Source organism: Achroia grisella, unplaced genomic scaffold (assembly GCF_030625045.1).
Source record: "Achroia grisella isolate CSIRO2021 unplaced genomic scaffold, CSIRO_AGI_Agris_v1 utg402, whole genome shotgun sequence".
Taxonomy (NCBI): domain Eukaryota; kingdom Metazoa; phylum Arthropoda; class Insecta; order Lepidoptera; family Pyralidae; genus Achroia; species Achroia grisella.
This window is the reverse complement of record NW_026712841.1, coordinates 2,968,707-2,989,662: the sequence shown is the minus strand read 5'-3', so window position 1 is coordinate 2,989,662 and position 20,956 is coordinate 2,968,707. Positions and strand designations below refer to the sequence as shown.

The following is a 20,956-nucleotide window of genomic DNA, read 5'->3' as shown; positions in this document are numbered from 1 at the left end:
TGCCCCTTTAAAATATAGGCTATATACGTCGTCGGTATAAAATCTATTTTCAAATTAAAATTCATTAAATTAGTTCCGGTATTTAGTTTTGAAAAGTTAACAAACGAACAGAGCAACAACGAGAGAAAGCTAGACGAAATGTGTTTTTTCGAATTTATAATATTAGGAGTAGATAAGTGGCCTACTCCGGCTTTGCCCATATGTTTATGGTTTTATTTATGTTAACAAAATATGAAATAATTTGTGAAATGAGTGCAATAGTTTCGGAGCCTATTTTTTATATATTAGACTATTTAGTTTGTTTTTGTATTAGAGTAATTAGTTTTAAATATCATTTGATGATTGGCAACCAATACGCATTTCAAAATCAAATTAGATACGTCAACATACCAACCAGAGCTCAATTATCATATTAAATTAATGAACACCCGTAGTATTAATTTGAGTATACATTATCTTTACTACCGAATTAATTTTGAACAACGGGCACACGTTAATGCATTTTGTGATATAATTAAAAGGAGTTGACGGTATTGTTTAATGAAACGCAAAGTTCAAGCGGTAATGAGTTTTATGATTTGTCTACATTTATTATTATGCTTTCAGTAAATTTTCTGCAGGTTTTGCCAAGCTAAAGAGCAAAAGCTACTATACAATCTATGTGATTATAGCCCACTCATAAATGAAATATCTCCTTTGGAAAGTTTATACTCTATCCTGAGGGCATAAAAACAACTCTCCTAAACATATCCTTCAATTCTTGTCCATGTCGGGTCTAGCTCGTTCCGTACCTGCAAGTTCCGTACTTCAAAAAAGGGCGAGCACAATAGATCTATGTAGGTCGCAGTACTACAGGTTTAAGCTTTAGGTGCTTAGACAATAGCCCAAACTCTCCAATAAAAAATAAAAGGTAAGAAACAGTAGTCATGATATAAATATAATATATTATAAAGAGAGAAAATATTTAGAATTTTTCTATATATTAATTCAAGTACCTAATATAATATATATATTTTATATCTTATTGAATATCTTATTTTTATATGTGCTGTTTGTTACTCTGAATCTTTTATATAAAAGGTAGTGATGGGTAATAAGAAAAATAAAAATCATATTACAAAATTTGATGAAGGTAAAGTATTTTTGTACCTTTTTAATATGTGTTAAATAACATCTAAATTTTGTATTTCTATGTACAATGTTTCTTATTTTTGGTTCAGTATTGCTAGTATGTTAATTATTTAATTATGTCAGATTTTTATTATATAAATTGTAATAACAGTTTGAATAATATATGGTAAGTGCTTAGAAAAAGTGAATTAATATGAAAGTAATATGAATCTGTGCCTAAATGTTCTATTAAAATGTTGCTAGACAAACTTATATGATACTTTACAATAAGTACAAAATCTAGCAAGTAGTTAATATTCTAGACAAGAACTATATAAACAAACCTGCTGGAATAGATACGGACTATTTTCGGCTGACAACGTTAATGAATCTCGTATTATTGGTACCGCAAATCGTGGCTAGCCGTCTCTCTCTATTTACCGGTACTATTCAGTTTAATTGGATACACATCTCCCGATATCCTTGCGGCGTGCCCTCAGGTGGCAAACGTGATATTCAATTATTCCTTAGCCAGAATTACGTAGATTCCTACCTAAATCCTTAACCCGACTCAATCGGAGTTAACTCCAAACAATCAGCTAATGTAAACAATGGCGGCTATCTGATTTGAAGTTATGTATCGTTTATATGATATATGTTAGTGAATATTCATCGATCTATTTTACCCATTTATATAATTTAATGTAGCATCATATTAATTATAATACTGTACCAATATTTTGCAAATAAATTACTAAATTTCATTTCAAGAGACTTGTCCCGGCCAAGACATCTTCGCTGATTTAACAGTGACACTATATTTTGAGTATTACCTCTCAATGAAAATATAAAATTTTAAATAAGTATTTAATATTTTTTTAATAATCTGATATTAAACAGTAAAATAGGGAAAAAGATTCAAAAATATAATATATAACTATTAAATTTAGGTTTAGCATGAGATGATGCATGCATGTCGATAATCATTGTATGATTAGATGATATATAGATAGTTAATTATTAGGACTTTCTTAATTTTGAAGTCGTATAAAAAATGTACGTAAAATTTACATAAACATCTCACAAAAGTACGAATTAAATACACTAAAAACTACAGCCGTTAATTTTTTGTGAACTCGAGATAGCCACGACGGAGTACGTAAATTTCAAATGTAGATATTTTAAACACTCTCCTTTTATGTGAATATTATTTCACATTTCAGGTCAGGTCAGTTCAGTTTTATTTAGTAGTTCTACTGCCAGTTCATTGTGACAAATTAGAATTTGAAGATAATTTGTACGTAATACTATTATATTCAGAAAAATAAAACCTTTTTGTAATCTATAGTGAATAATTTTGTAAGCTAATCCAATGTTGATTTGATATTAATTTTATAACAATTTGGAAATTTTTTGGGTTATGTCAGGAACACAATGGTACATTATTTTTATCATTAAAGAGCGGATGAGACAGCGAATCGTATTCTATTTTCTCGAGAAATACTGGCAACATTAATTATCAGTAGAACTCATTACAAAGTGGCAGTATTTGTTTGCGGTCATTTGTACAATATAAGTTCTTTCCCAGATCTGTTACTTTAATTTCCGAGAGAGAATACTTGTATTCTCTATGTCTTTTGAATTCTACTGCAGCATTAAAATAATGAGAAGTCAATTTGATTTATTTTAAACTAATTACAACCTGCAATAACACTTGTGACGAGAATATTATTGAGTTTATCTAGAATATGCTTCATCTGTACAGTAAATTTTATAGAAAACTGTTAAAAAGTGACTGAAAATTAAGTGAAGAAAGTCTGAAAAATAAATATTAAATCATTGTTACTAATTGCCTAGTTTATATATATTTAGTGTAGTTTAGATTCCAAGGTAAGTGTATCGTACTAAGAAGTGAAAAAAAAGTAAGTGTAAAAGGGACCATTTCTCATCTGAATTAGAAATAATAATGGATGTTTTTCTGGAACATGGTCACCTTATATACGTCACCTAAGATTCTAGGTATGTTACTGGGTCGTCCAAAGAGGGAGGTATTAGTAATGGGGACTAGTGCCGTTATTTCACCTGAGTCGAACTCTATGTGGCCGCCACTGGATACCGCCGTAGTTAATTCTTGGTAAAGTCTCATGCGACCTTAGTGATATAACTCATCATATTATTCCTGGTGAATTTGTTACGACGGGCTAACTGACCTGACCTCATATTCATCTTATCATCCTCCACAATTCCATTATCATCTATAAAAAAAACTCATCATATTCCACGGGTATATCGCCAACGTAGACGGAAGCAACAGCCCATCATCGCTTGATCATATAAAAACTACTTCGACTGTATAGTGTTTGTAAGAATATGTTTTTACATGTAATATTAATAAGTGTTAATATTGTCCTTAGCGGTAGCAGAGGAGGTCTCCGGCGGCGTTCAACATACGCTAGTGGTCGACTACGCTCGGGACCGCACTGGTCGTTCGTGTTCGATCCGGCCGGCCGCTTGTGCTACTATTGGTCCATGGTTGTTTCCCTTGCCTTCTTATACAACCTTTGGGTCATCGTCTATAGGTTCGCCTTCCAGGAGATTAATGGTAAGTAACTGATTTGTGATAACACCGTACCTCGAACGTGACTTTGCTCAAATTATACTTTTACTTCTAATAGACACTGTATAAACAGCTATTTGTGTGTATAAAACTTGTTAAATACACTCTACAAATAGATAGAATAACGCGAAAATTCTCAAAAAATTATTACAAATAACTAAAACACGAATATTTGGCAACGTAATTAAAAAAATCGCTAAGGTTAGGCCAATTTACTGTGTTATTATGTATTTTAATTTTGTTCATGTTCTTGTAAGATAAAGCAGAATTTGTTTACTTATCTTTTCCGCAAACACGATAACGGGCGGTTAGTACTAATACCATCCTCTTCCTACCGAATTTTGAATAGAAATAATATATAAAGTCTAAGTATTTTACGTTTTCTAATTTAAAAATTCAGTAAATATCTAATAAAGATCAATTCCGAATATATAAATGTTCAATATTCTCGGCAATTTGATAATGTATTGACCTTTAATAGCTACGGGGAATATTGAAAACACTTGAGACGTCGAGGGTTTTTAGCCAAAGAGATACTTCAACGATCTACTTTACTTCCAACTAATTTGAATCATGGAGAGAACTTGAAGCTCCAGCGGATAAAAATGCAATTTTTAGTAGGTATTCAGATTATGTAAAGACGTTTCAATTTAAGATTATGCTAGAGATTAGTAGACGATCAGAGTTGCAGCGTCTTAGTGCACTTCGGGCATAGTTTGCCCAACTTGCTCCGTAGTGAATTAAATTACTCAACTAAATAGCTTTTCCGGGGTAAATGTGTCACGGTGAAGACAATGTAAAAGGTAACATTTAGACGTTTCCCCGGCTGAGTTCCTATTGTTTCATTACCTCGTAGTCGCGATGAGTTTCACTATCGCGTAATCTTATTCGCGATAAGTTTCAGGACTATCAAGTTTGGCGACTGTCAAGTTTCTGCTTTGTTTGGAAATCGATCGTAATGTTCAGTTAACTGAATAGGTTTGAATCAATGGAAGACATTTATTATTGTCTATGATAGTTTTTAATTATAAAATAGCGTATAATATGGAAAATGCTTTTTCAATAAATCAATATTTTGAAGAATCAACGAAAATATTTCGTTTAAGCTACTTAGCTAATTTATTTTGAGAATCTATCAATTTGTTACAATTTATGTTAAGTTAATGAATAATTTAATGTTTAAATGTCAATATTATTTTTTACCTCAAGAATTTACACATTTCAGAAAATTTGCCATCAAAAGCTTTTAAGATAAAAAAATAAAATACGTAGAAGAAAATAGCACGGATGGCATTCTCTGAGTGTCGTTGAATGAAAGTAATTTTCTTTTGTAGATCCCATTCAAGATCTCTTTTCATAGTGCTTATGAAATTTGCCATTTCGCTGAAGTTATATTATGTAAAAATTTATAAAGACATATATGTATACAGACATATATGCCGGGAACTTGTTATTACTCCATATTTTTGTATTTACAATTATTGTAAGTGAGAAAGTATATATTATATATGTATTATATGTATTATTTAATTTGAAGATCGAACTCTGATGAATTTATTTGTTTAATATAATAGTTAGCCTTATCTTTTATCTTAAAAAATAAACGGGAAATGGGTAGAAATAATACCGTAATTTCATCTGTTTTTTAGATAAAACATAGTCTGTCTGACCCTGTGATATAAACTGTTTATCAAGCCATGTTTTTTACATTCGGTCTCCCATTTAGTCTTGAAAAATAAACAGACAAGATTAACTTTCTTTAATAATAGAATGGATACTTATTACATGCTTACGTTTTTTATAATATGCTTTATTTGCTTTGTTACAGGGGAGACGCTAATAGTGTGGTTCTGTTTGGATTACTTCTCGGACTTCCTGTACTTGGCGGACATATTGTTTCACTTTCGAACGGGCTACTTAGAGGACGGCGTGCTACAAACAGACGCGGCGAAACTCAGAGCGCACTACATGAACTCTACAACGTTTTACATAGACTGCCTCTGTCTCTTGCCTTTGGACTTCCTCTACCTGTCTATTGGCTTCAACTCAATACTCCGATCGTTTCGCCTCGTTAAAATATATCGTTTCTGGGCATTCATGGACCGTACCGAGCGACACACGAACTATCCAAATTTATTTAGATCTACCAGTTTAATTCATTATTTATTAGTGATATTTCATTGGAACGGGTGCTTGTACCATATAATATATAAGAACAATGGGTTCGGTAGTAAAAACTGGGTGTATCATGACACAGAGACGGCGGACGTGGTGAAACAATACCTACAAAGTTATTATTGGTGTACGTTGGCGCTTACAACAATAGGTGAGTGTTTTATTTTTTTCTTAAACACATTTACATACGTCAATAAAATTGGGGCTATATTGGAGCTTTGGTAAATAATATCTTGGATCGTTTCCTTGATCGCCTCTTGTCGAGACTGATTTTACATAGTGTTTCTGTCGAGTCAATTTTATCACCACTACAACTGCCTCGATATTGTCCCTGATTTTACTATCGTGTCTAGACAGTTTTAATAATAATAATAAGAATGTTTTCTTATTGTGGTAAAAAGAATAAAAAGAGTACAGTGGGAAAGTGAAATTAATATCATCATTCATTTAATGAAGACTAAACCGAATAAATTATATCAGTTAGTTCTTTCACTGACAGGGATATATTGAATTTACTCGTTGGTAGTATACAATTTAAGAGTTTAAACGTATGAAATGGCCAATTTTAATGGTGTCGGATAGTAATTATTTTCTAGATTAGACCGGCAGGTATTACATTTTACAATTATGTAATTTTAGCTCAAATACATACCTACTTAGCGTTTTAAAAAATCAACTGAAAGTAATATGGTTCGAAGATTTATTATTACAACCTTGTAGAACAGGAAATATTTATAAAAATAATAATAAAGATATTATAAAACAAATATTTTATCTCTATTATTATTTATCACGATTATAGCGTAAAGGGTCTGATCGCCTATTCTACAAGGTTGTAATAATAACTCTTTGGACCACATTACCACGGACCCTCAGTGGGTTTCCTAATTTACCTTTGAAGATAGGAATATCGCTTACAGAAACTTTAGGGACCCCAACATAGAGTAGACAGTACTCCACATAACAGCGGGGCATCCAGAGTTGTAATTAAGTTAAAATTGCCTTATGTTGTGTTAATTGATCATGGCGGTAGTAGCGCCCTCTGATGGCAACATTAATCAGTGACATTATACACAGTAATCCTTCGTGACAGAGTAAGCCTTTCATCGATCCATCATATTTCAATGAAGACAGATTGAGGTCTTGTATTATTTTTTCAAATTTACAAAAAAATACATTTCGTTATAATCATATCGTCATAAATATTTTATAATAATGTTTTTACATATTTCGTACATATTGGATGTAATAACTCCAGATCTCAATTTAGATATCTAGCAGTCGTATATTTTAAATAAATATAGAAAAAGAACCATTAAATCAAATAGAGTAAATTTTTAAAAATAAATCATCTTTGGCAAATTTAAGTTCACTAAGATTAAAGTGGAATGCAATAGAGGCTTAAATCCGCTTAAGAGGTGCCGATTTACCGCTTCTACAAGTTATTTATATTTTATAGAATGACTAGCTACCAGTCCCAGGCTTCGCATGGGTGTATATATGTATGTATTATAGTATATATAAATGAATCTTCCTCGTGAATCACTTTATCTATTGCATTTACGGCTTTAAAATCCATCGTGTAGTTTAAAAGATCTAAACGAACAGACAGATGAAGCGAATATTTATATAATAAGTTTATAGTTACTATTTTTTAATGAATATTTAAAATGAAAATAAATATTATTTGTACTATTGTACAAAAATTACAAAAATTGTTTAAATTATATTAAATATGAAACTATCTTTACGTAATTCAATTGCACTTATTTGTGCAGTACATACTATATACTGTATTATACCGTGGTAACAGATGGACATGGTGGTTAATCGCACGATCATGGGTTTCTCTTTACCTGTCATACCTTTTATATATCGATTGCATAAAACATATACTACGAGACTGTTGCAGTCGTATAAAAAAATATTATTATAATATATGGCTGGAGGAATCGCGAGGTAAATAAAAGTAACTGACTTAAACACAATTTAACACAATTATTAGACGTGACTTTTGTGTATAAACATAACTATTATTCAACTCTTTTCAAACCCTTTTTGCAATAGATTTGCTTTCATGACATACATATATCTTACGAAAGGATTTCTTTTATGTTAAGGATGATTTGCCCCTTAGTTGTTTTGCCACTGTGGTGTGTAGTTCTTATGGTTCAATAGACATTACGCTTAGAGGACCATCTGATAGAAAGGACAGTTTGCTTTCAAAGCCAACTGAGCCGAAATAATCTATACATACTTATAGTAAAACTAGTTAAAAGGCGAGTCTGAGACATCTTTAGAAAATATTCTAAATATTATATTATGACAATTTTTTACGTTATATTACCAGAAAAACGTTATTTGTCATCATTGCTCTATTCAGCCAGTATCTTACTTTGCAAACTCTTCCAGTTTGAAGATATGGTAATGAAACAGGGTAATATCTTAGTATTTTCTTAAATTGTAAACATATACAATCTCGTCAAGTTGTTGTATCACATATTGGTAAGAGATAACCGTCACCTGTATATATGAGAAGCACTACGGATATCACGTAACGTGTTGACATTTAAGAGGGCTAAGATATCATACCTCTTTTACTGTTATTTCACTGTCTAATCGATCACAAATTACAACCGAAACGCAGCTTACAAAACAGGCTAAAAACAGAGAGGTGAGACTGAGGTACCCACGCAGACGCACGCAGAATTTTAACAGTCTATCTCTACTAAATACTCAAGAATGAAAATCCATGGTAGTACTAGGTATTTATGATATCCGTATTAATTTTTATCTATATAGGTAACGATTAACACCTTCTATCAGGTGGGTCACCAGTTTGTTTGCCATTCTATTATTTAAAAAAGTTCTCTGTCTGTTGTTTATCTGTACATTACGTACTGGAGCCGACTTTGACAAATAATGAATGAATAATATGAAGCTAAAGTTTATTTCGTATTAAATGTAAACGGCAGTTTGAAATTAAACACGTAAATAGAAAAATATCTTGGGATAAATTTCTAAATTAAAAATAATTTACTTAAATACTCACACATTTCATTTTGCTTTTCATTTTCTATTAAAGAGATCGTATTACCTGTATTTACCGTTTCTCTCTTCCTTAATAGGGTAAGTACCTTTATTAGGCGTAGGTTGTAGGAGTAGATAATATTACAGTTTATTTTCAACTCATGATTAAAATAATATAAAGATGATGTAATTTTATACATTTTATTTCTAGTGATAATAATAAAGAAATTATAACTGTTGGTATATTTTATATGTAGAAGATATAAATATATTAAAATCGTGTGAAGTTAGGGATGCTGATTTTACATGCTAACATCCTCGACTAATATTATATAATTATACATAAGAAACATGACAGGAAATCTGTTTGAATCAACCACTGTATTTAATAGCATGTTGTACTTTATGTTTCTAGTTCTACGCATTTTTGGTAGAATAATTACATTATTTCTGATAGCTACGAATATTATATTTTCAAAGATTGAATTATCGTTATATGTGTGGATAATATTTTTTCATTCTATAAGAAACGAACAATAATTATAACCGTGACTAAGTTAGTATGATTCCACAAAATTTTACGATAATCACGTTATCTACACGTTAAAATTTGTAGTTATTTTTCAATATAATTATATATATGATAACTTTTTGCAACACTATTACGTGTATTATTTTATAATGTTACGCACCCAAACAAAAATAATAATTATTTTAGAAAAGTAGACATTAAGAGTAAGTCTGTGACATAACATAACATAATATGATATGAAAGTGGATTAAGAATGTGAGTGAATGTTTAGTATCTTACTCGTTATTAAATATAGATAGTATGTAGTATTTTTAGATTTTTAATAAAGTTGACTACTAATTTTAAATTATAGATAAGTGCAAGATTAATTACTCATGCATATTTGTATGACAGAACGCTCACAGAGTTCAGACATTATATTACAAGGTACCATTGATGTGGGGGTTAAAAGTCGGCTTTGCATGAATCATAATACGGTTTAATTTCTATAACCCATCCAGTTAATAAGACCTCATATTCTAAGAGCATCATATTAACGGACTAGTACATTCTCATTTGCAGGCTATACAAAGAAAATCCTGTGAAATTCCAATTTGTATAAAATAGGGGTTTTAACCCTCAAGGTCCTTACTTTATAAGCCTATTAATTAGATTAACTTAAGTAACACCATTATTCTGAATTTGTATACGTAAAATTTGCTGGATTTAAACAAATTAGGTATATGATACGACAGGAGTATTCATTTCACTTATAAATATTATGATTCTTTAAAGACAAGTTAGATTTAGTTTTTGAACTAAGCATCTTACATGAGAGATTATATTTTTAGTATTTTTCGCATGATGATTGAATATTTACTGACAAGACCTATACTTAATAGTACCTGACGGAGTACCAGCTTAATACCAGCTTTTTTCATTAATGTTGTTTCATTAATGTAACAAATACAGTCCACTCATTCTATCTATCGCCCACAGACCTTGTAAAGGTTGATCTGACCTGCTATCAATCGGGTAGTAGTCTCAATTTGAAATTTTACTATTATGTTTGATATGTTTTCGTATGATTTGTTCTCTTCTTGTTACTCTTATATACTAATTATTATATTGTAAAGTTGTTCTTGTATACTTTAAAAATGGTTATATCATAAACCAGGAATGCCAAAATAGCCGCTGATTTAACTGCACTGTAAATATTAATTTCAAAGCGTAATGGCTATTAAACTCGACTGGTTATACAAAACAAATCATTATATAATGAATGTTAATGGAATATTATAATAGTACTACAATAAGACGTAACTGGGGGTAATCAGAATAATATCAGCGTAGGAGACATAAGTATGAATACTACCCTTTTATCAGTCTTTACAAGGAAATACGCCATTGTCACTGAGTCGCCTTTGAGCATCCTAGTCGTTCCTTTGTAGTATACCTAACTTAAGCAATATATACATTCGTTGAAAGTTGTTCAGTTGAATCATAAGGACTTGGTGAGAGGTTAATTAAGTTTCATCGGTATACGAACAAAGCCTTTGCTTGTCTGTGGTAGTTTCATAAAGTTACTAAGATGAGGACCTGTCTGATATCGCGGTCGCTCATTTTACTGTTTAAAATAGCTTTATTTTAAATATACAATGACAGCTTGTTTTGTTATAATAACGACACTTTCGACTCGCTGTCTAAAGAAGAATGGAAATATTAAGAAATAGGTATTGACGAGGTTTTTTTAGAGCGAAAATTAAATTTTAATTTTCCTATTTTATTCATTTATTTAATTCAGGCTACATGGGCCATATTATAAATACCTTATGGACTGATATACATAAGAAATAATAGTAAAATGTAAATGAATACCTATATTTGCGAATGGTAGATTTTGATTTATGTAATTGGACTTTACTTGTCAATTAAGTGTCAGTTCTCATTTTTCAGTTGAAATTAATTCAATGTTTAATACTGAGAAAGACTTATTTTCCATATAAACAATGGATTAAAGCTAAAAATGGTATTGAGAACAATATGGCTATTTTAGTCCTCATGAATACGGCGCTGAAACGAGAGCCGTTAAGTGGATGACGTAGATTACGTGATAATATTTCGTTATAATTTTAATATTGTATGCTCATAAAATGAATGAACATCATGACAGAGAACTGTTATAAATCAAAATAGAAATCGTATATACGGGTTCATCACCATCATAAAACCTCCCTTAATTATATAATTTTAAATGTAATAGTTCAATTTATGTGGGTTTTTCTGTATTATGTCTATTTTGCGTTTTTACACTTTTGTTTTACGGGATGAGTTAATGATTATTTGATTGAAAATGATTATAAGGTCAGACGCCGACCATTGCAGTTTAATAATAAATTAAATTTGAAGACCTTTTATAAAGAATTTTTAGTATCCTAATACGTGGTATTTACATATATTACTGTGACTATTTATTTAGAGAACTTTATTAGAATTTTTATACGTTGATCAAACTAATGGAAGACAGGTTAATAAAAATTATAAAATAATATTTATTTCTATATCACACATTTACTAGAAGTACTCAAACAATATCATTTGGACGGACTCTACCTTGTTTCAGGAGGCTAAGTAGTAGCTAAGTACTAGTGATTCATTAAATTTATTGAAGAGCATACATGCTTACAATCCTCAAAAGAAGGAGACATAAGCTCCTGCGAACGACGCAGTTTATATGTATGGGCTTTCTATTTTTTTTTATGACTGTAGAATACTATATACATTGTATTTATACATTATGCATTATTTACTATTGCCAATTGCATATACAATATACCTACAAAAATTACACGGGTAAAATTACTAATTAAAACAATGTAAAAGTATGAAGTATAATTCTCTGACAAATCGCAGTGGCCAAATATGAAAATATAAATAAAATATAAATTTATGTTAACAAATATATTTCCGAATATATTTACTTATATTTATTTATAAAATAATATATTCGATAAGTTCACATAGACAACTTTTTGATTGTGTTTACTCATTAGTGAGATTTATATTTTAAATCTACAGAACAGTATTATTTATTAATATCTCTATTAGGTTTTTACACTAAACTCCAAGCAAGATAATATAGTGCCGTTAAGCTTTCTCAAGTCAAGCGCTGTCGAGTGAAGTGTCTACGTAGCTGCTTGTTTATCGAAGCTCGCTATCGGAGCGTGTTCGAATATTCAATCAATCTGCTACTTTTGTTAGAAATATTTAAAGATGAAAAATCTTGTAAAACATACATTTAGTTGAAATGCTATACATAAAACAAAAATAGATTGTATGTCCAGAATCAAATGTCATGTATCCATTTGATAGTACTTTTGTATTTTATGGAGCAGGTACAATTAATTATATTAAACATATATTTTTTTAATATACGATATTGTAATAGTGCTTTCATAGCTTACTAGTGTTATATACTTATTTAAACAAAAAAGTTTCTATCTCTATAATTATCAGATGCAATAATAAAATGAACTGAGTTTCCATTCTCTACGTATACAAAAGCATCAATTTCCGGAGAGGTCGACATTTCCCTTCTATAAACGAGATAATTACAGGAAAGATAGCTTGTTTATACAGTTAATACTGAATAAATGGTGGTTATTGAAACTTCCAGGATAACAGTTTTACAATTAAAACAGATTGGTTTATACAAAATTACATTTATAGTACCAATAAGAAAGTAGACGAGTAAAATCATTGCGCGCGGAGTTTTGTCGAGTCGCTAGACGCTCATTCGGAAGTTGAGAAGTAGTTACTAGTTCCCTCCGGACGCGGGAAACTTTCCTCAGTAAACATTGTATAGTGTTTGAGTATACCAACATATTGTCATGGAATGTGTTGAACGGAAATACTTTACTATTACCATAATGTAACTCGCAATGTGATTTATCTAAGGTAAATGTTGTCTAGGTAACGGAGTATAGAATATTATACTGACAGCTCCGTCAAAGAAAGCGTAGTGAACTGTATGATTTTGGGATGTGATCAGATGGTTTGTCTCTTGAAGCTCTCTATTATCTCAAGAGAATTTGTACAATTGCTGTAGCCATCATTACATTTAAATTTCAGTAATTTTAGTAACTAGCTCGGACTGCATTGTCCCTATGACCATAATTGTGACATTTGTTGAACAGTTATAGAAGTTTAAACAATACTGAAAAAATATCTTAATCTAAAATAGTACGTTTAAAACTTATCTCCATCAAGTTATCCATTTACAATAGATATGAGAGAATAGGTAGGTACGTCTGAAGCCGTTTGATCTTGTCACCTGTCGGTAACAAATATAACAAGTTACTGTTCCCATTTCTGGAGTGGTAAGGTATTATATCTAAGATTAGTAACTAAACCGATTTCATTACCCATAAAAATAGGAAGAGAAAATAAATGCTATTTTCTCTTTTTAAAAGGAATAATGTTGTGTTAGACCTGACGCCTGGCTTTCGAATTGAAACACATCAACAACCCACGCATTATTGCTACGAGGCAAAAATAGGTAAGGTCACCTTACCAGTTCGAAGGTCAGTTGTCAGATCTAACGCAACATTATTCTTTTATGACTTTCAGTAAAGTTACCTATAAAATTTCTAGATTACATGAAATAAAAGTTCAACCCTGCTTATGAAATATATCTCCAGTATGACGAAGATACTGTATGTTCATTTTTTATAAATATAATATTTAAGCGATGCTATATTCCCTAAAAAACAACTATGGCTTTGTCTTTAATTCAACCACTAAATTACATAAAAAAATGTATAATATTCTTATTTGTCACAATTTCCTTCAATTGTAAGTGTTACTCTAAGGTTTTCTTAAAAATATGGCATTTAGGAACTATGTCGTCTTGTTGAATTTATACACGAATCTCGAATTACTTGCCTTATATATCTTGTAATGTACTGATCTTCTACCATTATTTAAAGCAAATAAAGTTTATTTTATCTATGTATACCACAATTTTAAAAAAGCTAGTGTCAAAGAAATTGTTTTTAAATGATACGCTAAAAATCAGAGAGAATATTTAAATGACTTAAAAATTTTAGAATATAAATTATTTTAACAATAGGCTTTGTATTCGACGTATTAGTAAAAAGAACCAAGAGGTGTTTCATTATGAAGTGCCATTTCATTGAATGACCATCATTCAAATTCAACTATTTAGACTGTGATCTCCCACTGTAAGTTTGTTAAGTCACGCCCCGAAAAAACTATTGCAAAATACAAATCAGGAAATTATTAATCAAATACAAAAACCATTTAAAGCCCTCATTTAGCGAAGAGCGTAAAAATAGGGTGAAAGGCGAACGTTCAATAGCTTTACAAAGCGTTCAAAAACCGTTCACAAGAGACTCGATCAGAAGATAGCGTGAAATATGATAAGAAGAGAGGCATAGCATAATATTAAAGACGTTTTATACAATCTTTGTAACGGCGTCTTTGTGCGCTAAGAAAAATTAATTTTATTTTGAAATAGCGCGTCTTAAATGGTGTAGTTACTTCATCTCAGTAACAGAAAGGACACTATTCCTTTCTATTTTATTAGTTTAATAATTTACCTTAATTGAATTATTATGGAAAAAGCTTTGCGTGTTTAAAATCCCTTAATTCAGGGTCCGATTTTAATAGTAGCTAATTGTTTATATGACTAAATTATAGTCGCTGTATAAGATAATTATTAGAATAATAATCGTTATATGCTTTTCAGTACCTTTTCGCAGGGCTGCGCAATGCAATAACGCCATAAAAAATACGGCCAATTTACCTAACAATAATTCATAAGCGGGTATACTGATTAAAGATTATGTCCACATTCCATATTACAATTCCATTTTTGTTCCAGATGCACTGTACTTAAGTATCGCCGTTATATTTTTCTCAGAAATTAATAAAACAAATCTATAAAAAGTGAATATTAATTTTCATATCAGTATTGAAGTATTTCAAAGTATATGTAACAAACAAAGGTGTTTAGAATGATAATTTTTATTGTATTCAGACGTTTTTGTTGGCGATCTACTTTATATTTATGTCAATATCTTTTTACAGAAAATGGAGGCAGCTAAGCTTTTGTTGTAAAAGTTAAGAAATACTAAGAAATAAGAAATAATAAGAAATACTTTGCTAACTTTACGTTGGTGTTTATTTTTTTAATCGATGAACTAGTTTTAAGTATAATATTTGTGGTTGTGGTGGTAGAAACGGGTGAAATTAAACAATATTTAACAAATTCATTCTTCTAACCTGTTGTTATATTGTCTTTTAGAGGCGAGGCGAGGCGACATTCACTAATTTAGTACTTAGGTACAAAATTAGTATTTCCTCGCCTCTGATAGACTTATCGGTAGCATTATGCAAAGAGTTAATATCGATGTTATGGACGATTTAAAAAAAGATATAGATGATAATTAATAAAAATATTAATAACTAAGTATAGGTTACCCGCGGTCTTTACAAACTTTCACTCTCTATTTCTCCTCTTCTTCATTATTTAGTAAGATCAAAAATATATGTTCGTCCTCGTAATACCATATATCTTCACATACAATTTCATTAAAGTCCGTTTAGTTGTTAAAATGTAGCAAAAAAACAGTCAGACACACTTTTGCATTTTTAATATTAGTACCTATAGATATATACAACAGTAAATTTAATAAGTAATTACAACTCTAAAATGAGTATAAACTTTACGCAGTAACAGGCTGTCACGAAGCGTAATTAGTGTCGAAATATAAAACTGTTTAATTAGTAAGCACTCCAAATAAAGTTCAGTGTAATTAGATTACCTGTATAACTAGTTCGTATATAATACAAGTACAATGCGATACAGTGGCCCTCACGATAATGGGAAAAGTTTAAATCAACAGCAAATCCTTTGTGCGCAACTTCGCCGGTTATAATATCGGTTTCAGATGATCTGTGGTGCTCGAGCTCGTTAATTATAGATCTAACGTATAATTATAACACTCCTAATTTAAGGGTTAATATGGAGTATTAGAATATAATTTTATATTTGATAAATATAGACTTGTGATATTATGAGTTATATTGTTTACATTTTATATTTACTTCTATACAATTTCCTTGACTACTATTACGTAGTATATACTAGTACGTATGTATTAGTGAGGTGGTTGTATTACTTGTAAGTATTTTATTAAGTTCAAGTAACGTAAAGAAAAAAAAACTATTATAGACACTAATATTACGAATTTATGCTAAATTCAAATACTCTAATTTCAAATAGTATATATAATATATATATGGAGAAAAAAACCACAAACCGAATGAATTCTTTAAACTATATTATGGTGGTTATGGTTATAGTTTTGTAAATATCATTAAATAGGTATATTTGATTTGAAATAAAATTTTAAACATATTAATTAGATTTAATCTAATTAAAATCCGTCGCTCCTATCTGTCTATATTATCTCAAAATTTCTAGCGATTTTCGTCATTCATAAGAGAATTTCTGAAAAAAATTTAGTTGTATAATTAGTTGAGGTATGTAATAGTATGTTATCTGTGGTTAGTAGTTTTGTGTAAATTGGTTGAAATTGCCGTGCAAAGCCGGGGAGGGTTCCTAGTATAACTTAACACTTGAATTGTTTACGAATATCCACTATTAATGTAGGAAGGTGTAGATCGTGTAGTGCATTCGAATAAACTCTGTGAACGAGTTGTCATAACCTCCTCATCTCAATGTTTGTGTCGGAAAGTAGAGGAATAAACCTTTTACATTAACCTATTTTAATACATGTTTATATTCAACATACTCAGAACATATATAATACGTAATCGTATTTAAAAATAGGTTTTGTTTACCTCCTATTAGGGTAGATAGTTACAATGGCACGTACGTTACAAATGCAATTAAAATAGATCTATTAATTTTTGAAAGACAATCTTTGAACATCCTAGAAATTTCATAATAATAAAGATGCAGGGGTGAGGTGGCCACTTACGGACAATCATCCATAAAACAAAAATAATTCTAGATTTACCAATGCTGAGTAAAACCAAATCGTGAAATAAATGTGAATTCGGAACTCCAACATAAAATTTGTGTCGTAAAAGTTTAGAAATTGATAAACGCAGCATTACATTTCCTATTTTAGTGCGGATAAGGGTGTTTATTATCAATAAATAGCTTTTGTAACATCAAAGTAAGTATAGTTTATTAGTGGCATACTTAGTTTTCAAATATATTGAGGTACGTGCGTCCTATATCGCGATCGATGTGTGTGGATAAACTACGAAATTCTAACAACCAGTAATGTTTTATAGGAAAATGATTTGGGTTGGTCCCGTAACCTCATTGCAGAATACGTGACTTTTAGTGGCTTGAGATGGGACCGAATAAAATATATTACATTCAGCATTGTTATTATAATTATAAAGGTAATTTAAACGGTCTTATATAATTATTACGGTATAATTGTGATCATTTAATATTAGTATCTACTTATCTCATAAGTAAGTACATGGAGGTACATTGTACTATTTAAAGTTTTTTTATTAGGTATTATAAATAATAGACAGCTATAAGAAAGATGTAAGAAATATAAATAAAGATTAACTTCATTGAATAGCAAAATATATATTTTACGGGCGTCATCAAGAAGAACAGAAGTAAAAGAAACTTTTTGTTTTAGCTATTTATTAATTTTATAGACTAGTTCAGTTTTGAGACTAAAATTAATTGAAACATTTTCATTAACTAACAATGACAATTTATATATATAAATATGTTTAAGCGAACTTTTTTAGGACATTTTAAGGGATAAAGATTCCATCATACTTATTTTTTTCGTAAGTTTAACCGTGTACGCAGCACATTTTTCATTGGAGATAATATAGCTTCCTAACAGTGACGAATATTTAAAATCGTATTTATAAAATCAGAACCAGAGATTATCCCGAATAAAAACACAAACCTACAAACTTTATAATATTAGTATTGATATCGCTTGTTGCAATAATTCGAACTATAGCAATAGGTACTATTATTAAATGAAAGGAATATTATACCTGAAACATTAGTATTGGACATTAAGGTTGAATGGTAAATAAAATATTTACTTTATCTCTCTGTTGCTATTGCGACCTGAGGTATCTAAAGGATGAATTATCTACGCCGAGGTATCTTTCGAGTAATGCCGTTACGGGAAATTGTATTATCTATTTCCTTTCAAGTTCCCAATATAATATTTATACTTCTTGTATAACATAAGTTTCCTGTCCCGATGGACTTTTACTATTCGGTTTAATAATGTTATCCATAAAAATGAATTCCCTGCTGCCTCCGTAGTTGCTGTCATCTCTTGAAAGGTGATCGGTCTTTTAGACAGGGTTATACGTATCTGTTTTTATGTATTGTATTAATAATATATGTAGTTTTGATATTAATTTCTTTATGAACTTTATCAATATTATTAACACGAAATTTTATGAGTATGGAGAAAACATTCATCCAGGACGTTTTCTCCATACTCATGTGGTGATGTAGACTCTTTCACGCAAAAACTACTGAAAGGGTTGTGATAAAACTCTACAGTAATATAGCTTATACATCAGAATAACACGTTATTATTCTTGTATATAAATACCCCTGCCTTGGTTTTTTAATACACAGAAGGTATGAAAAAAGCATTCAAATCAGCAGTAACTGAAGCTATATACCTATTATATTCAAATGTGACAGAGGCAACAAAACATTATTTAAATGAGCGTCACATTAAATGAAGTTGCAGTGACTCGTCACAAATACGATGTAAATTATTTTCCAGACGGAGACGTGTCAAGCGAGTAGGTACCAACAAAATATACGTTGTCTTTTAAAAACAAAATGTGCCTTTTCGCCTGTCCTTGTCGCAGGTGGCGGGATAAAGTACTTACACATGGACCTTAATCCGACATTGACTCGAACGCGACGAGTAAAAATGGGAGAGGTCGTATATTTTTATGTTAAAATTTGTTAAGGTCGTTTCTAACTGGATCAGCGTATAGCAAACCAAACTACCCTTTGTTGGCTGTGTTAACAACACGCACCCGTTCCTTTATTAGTTTATCATGTTTTTATCTGAGCACCAATTTACAAAGGTAGGCTTGAAATTGATGACGTGATATAGACACGTTATTTGAACCTCAAGCTTCGTTAGTCATTTCACTCTGATAATACGTCCATTTCACCGCCGCTTTATTTGTACCTACATTAATATTGTTTCATTTTGAGCGTACAGCGCCATAATAATTAATTTGTTTTATTTAAACGAAGGCTGAAAACCTATTTATTTTCATAGTAATATAATTTGTGATCACATATTGGTTAGCACAAGGTATTAGTATAAATAAAGATAAAATACGAAATTTTACTAGTGCCTTTATGTGAAAATGTTAACTAAAAATGTAACAGTTCAGAAAATAATATAAAATGTGTATTGTTTGCCATGTAAAATTTAAAAAGACAGCCTCGTCGGATTAGTGGTTAAACCACTGCCATAGGTATCTACTTTTGATGATCGCAAGTTGTATTCCTCACTCGATGCAAACATGTGTATTCATGAGAATGATTTCTATCTATAATATAAGCTTGTGAATTGTCAAGTAAAATCGTAATTTATAGTAATGTTTGACTAAATTCTTAATTAAACTAGAATTAATTTATAGCTATTTGGAATTTACGAAATTAATTAAAGAGAACTTTCTACAAATTTAATATTATCAACCTCTCCGTTTAATTCTCGTCGTATTCAGTTTATAGTCAAAACTAATAGAACGAACATAATAACGTACCACATGATTCTATATTGATTATCTCATACGAAATAATAGAAGTGAGTTAATACTTGAAACAACGTAATGAGAATATTACGAAACTTTTAAGCCTAACAAAGGAACTGATTTATTAACATTTGTAGTCTTATATGTTAGATTACAAAATCTGAACATTAAGTATTAACTAATTATTAGTAGAAGATTAAGTATTAACTAAGTATAACTTTAAAAAATGTCAAAAATTATTTCAGAGACGGCTTTAGGAGAAATGTAAACAATTATTGCGTTCAACATAATATGGTTACAATGCTTCTAACTACCCCGTATTGCTTAACAGTCGTGACAATGTTATGTTTACTTTGAAGACTGAATGACATTGATTTAATTCTTAATTATTAATATACAAGTTTTAGCAGTAGTCAGGTAACTTGAAGCAAGTCATTCTCACTTAATAATGTTCAAACGGATGGAGATGGTCTAGCGGGACGGGTTGTTCGGCTTCACAAAATGGCTGAAGCCAATGATGGCTGGCTCATCCGTCATACTACATCATATCATGAACGGGTGTTGATTGTAGGAACTTGTCGAGAATTAGATTTACTACTAATTAAAATTTTGGATGTTTCATAATTAATACCACATACATTTATATATAATAAAGTAATATTGCT

General features: G+C 30.3%; 1 protein-coding gene across 3 annotated transcripts in view; it reads left to right on the top strand.

The window, feature by feature from the left end:
• Positions 1-20,956, top strand: part of LOC131844437 (cyclic nucleotide-gated cation channel alpha-3) — a 94,217-nt gene that overhangs the window by 49,996 nt on the left and 23,265 nt on the right. For all 3 annotated transcript variants that reach the window (XM_059193329.1, XM_059193326.1, XM_059193327.1), the window contains exons 4-5: positions 3,525-3,712; positions 5,556-6,053. In XM_059193329.1, coding sequence (XP_059049312.1) covers positions 3,525-3,712; positions 5,556-6,053 — 686 coding nt within the window. The remainder of the gene's footprint in view (positions 1-3,524; positions 3,713-5,555; positions 6,054-20,956) is intronic.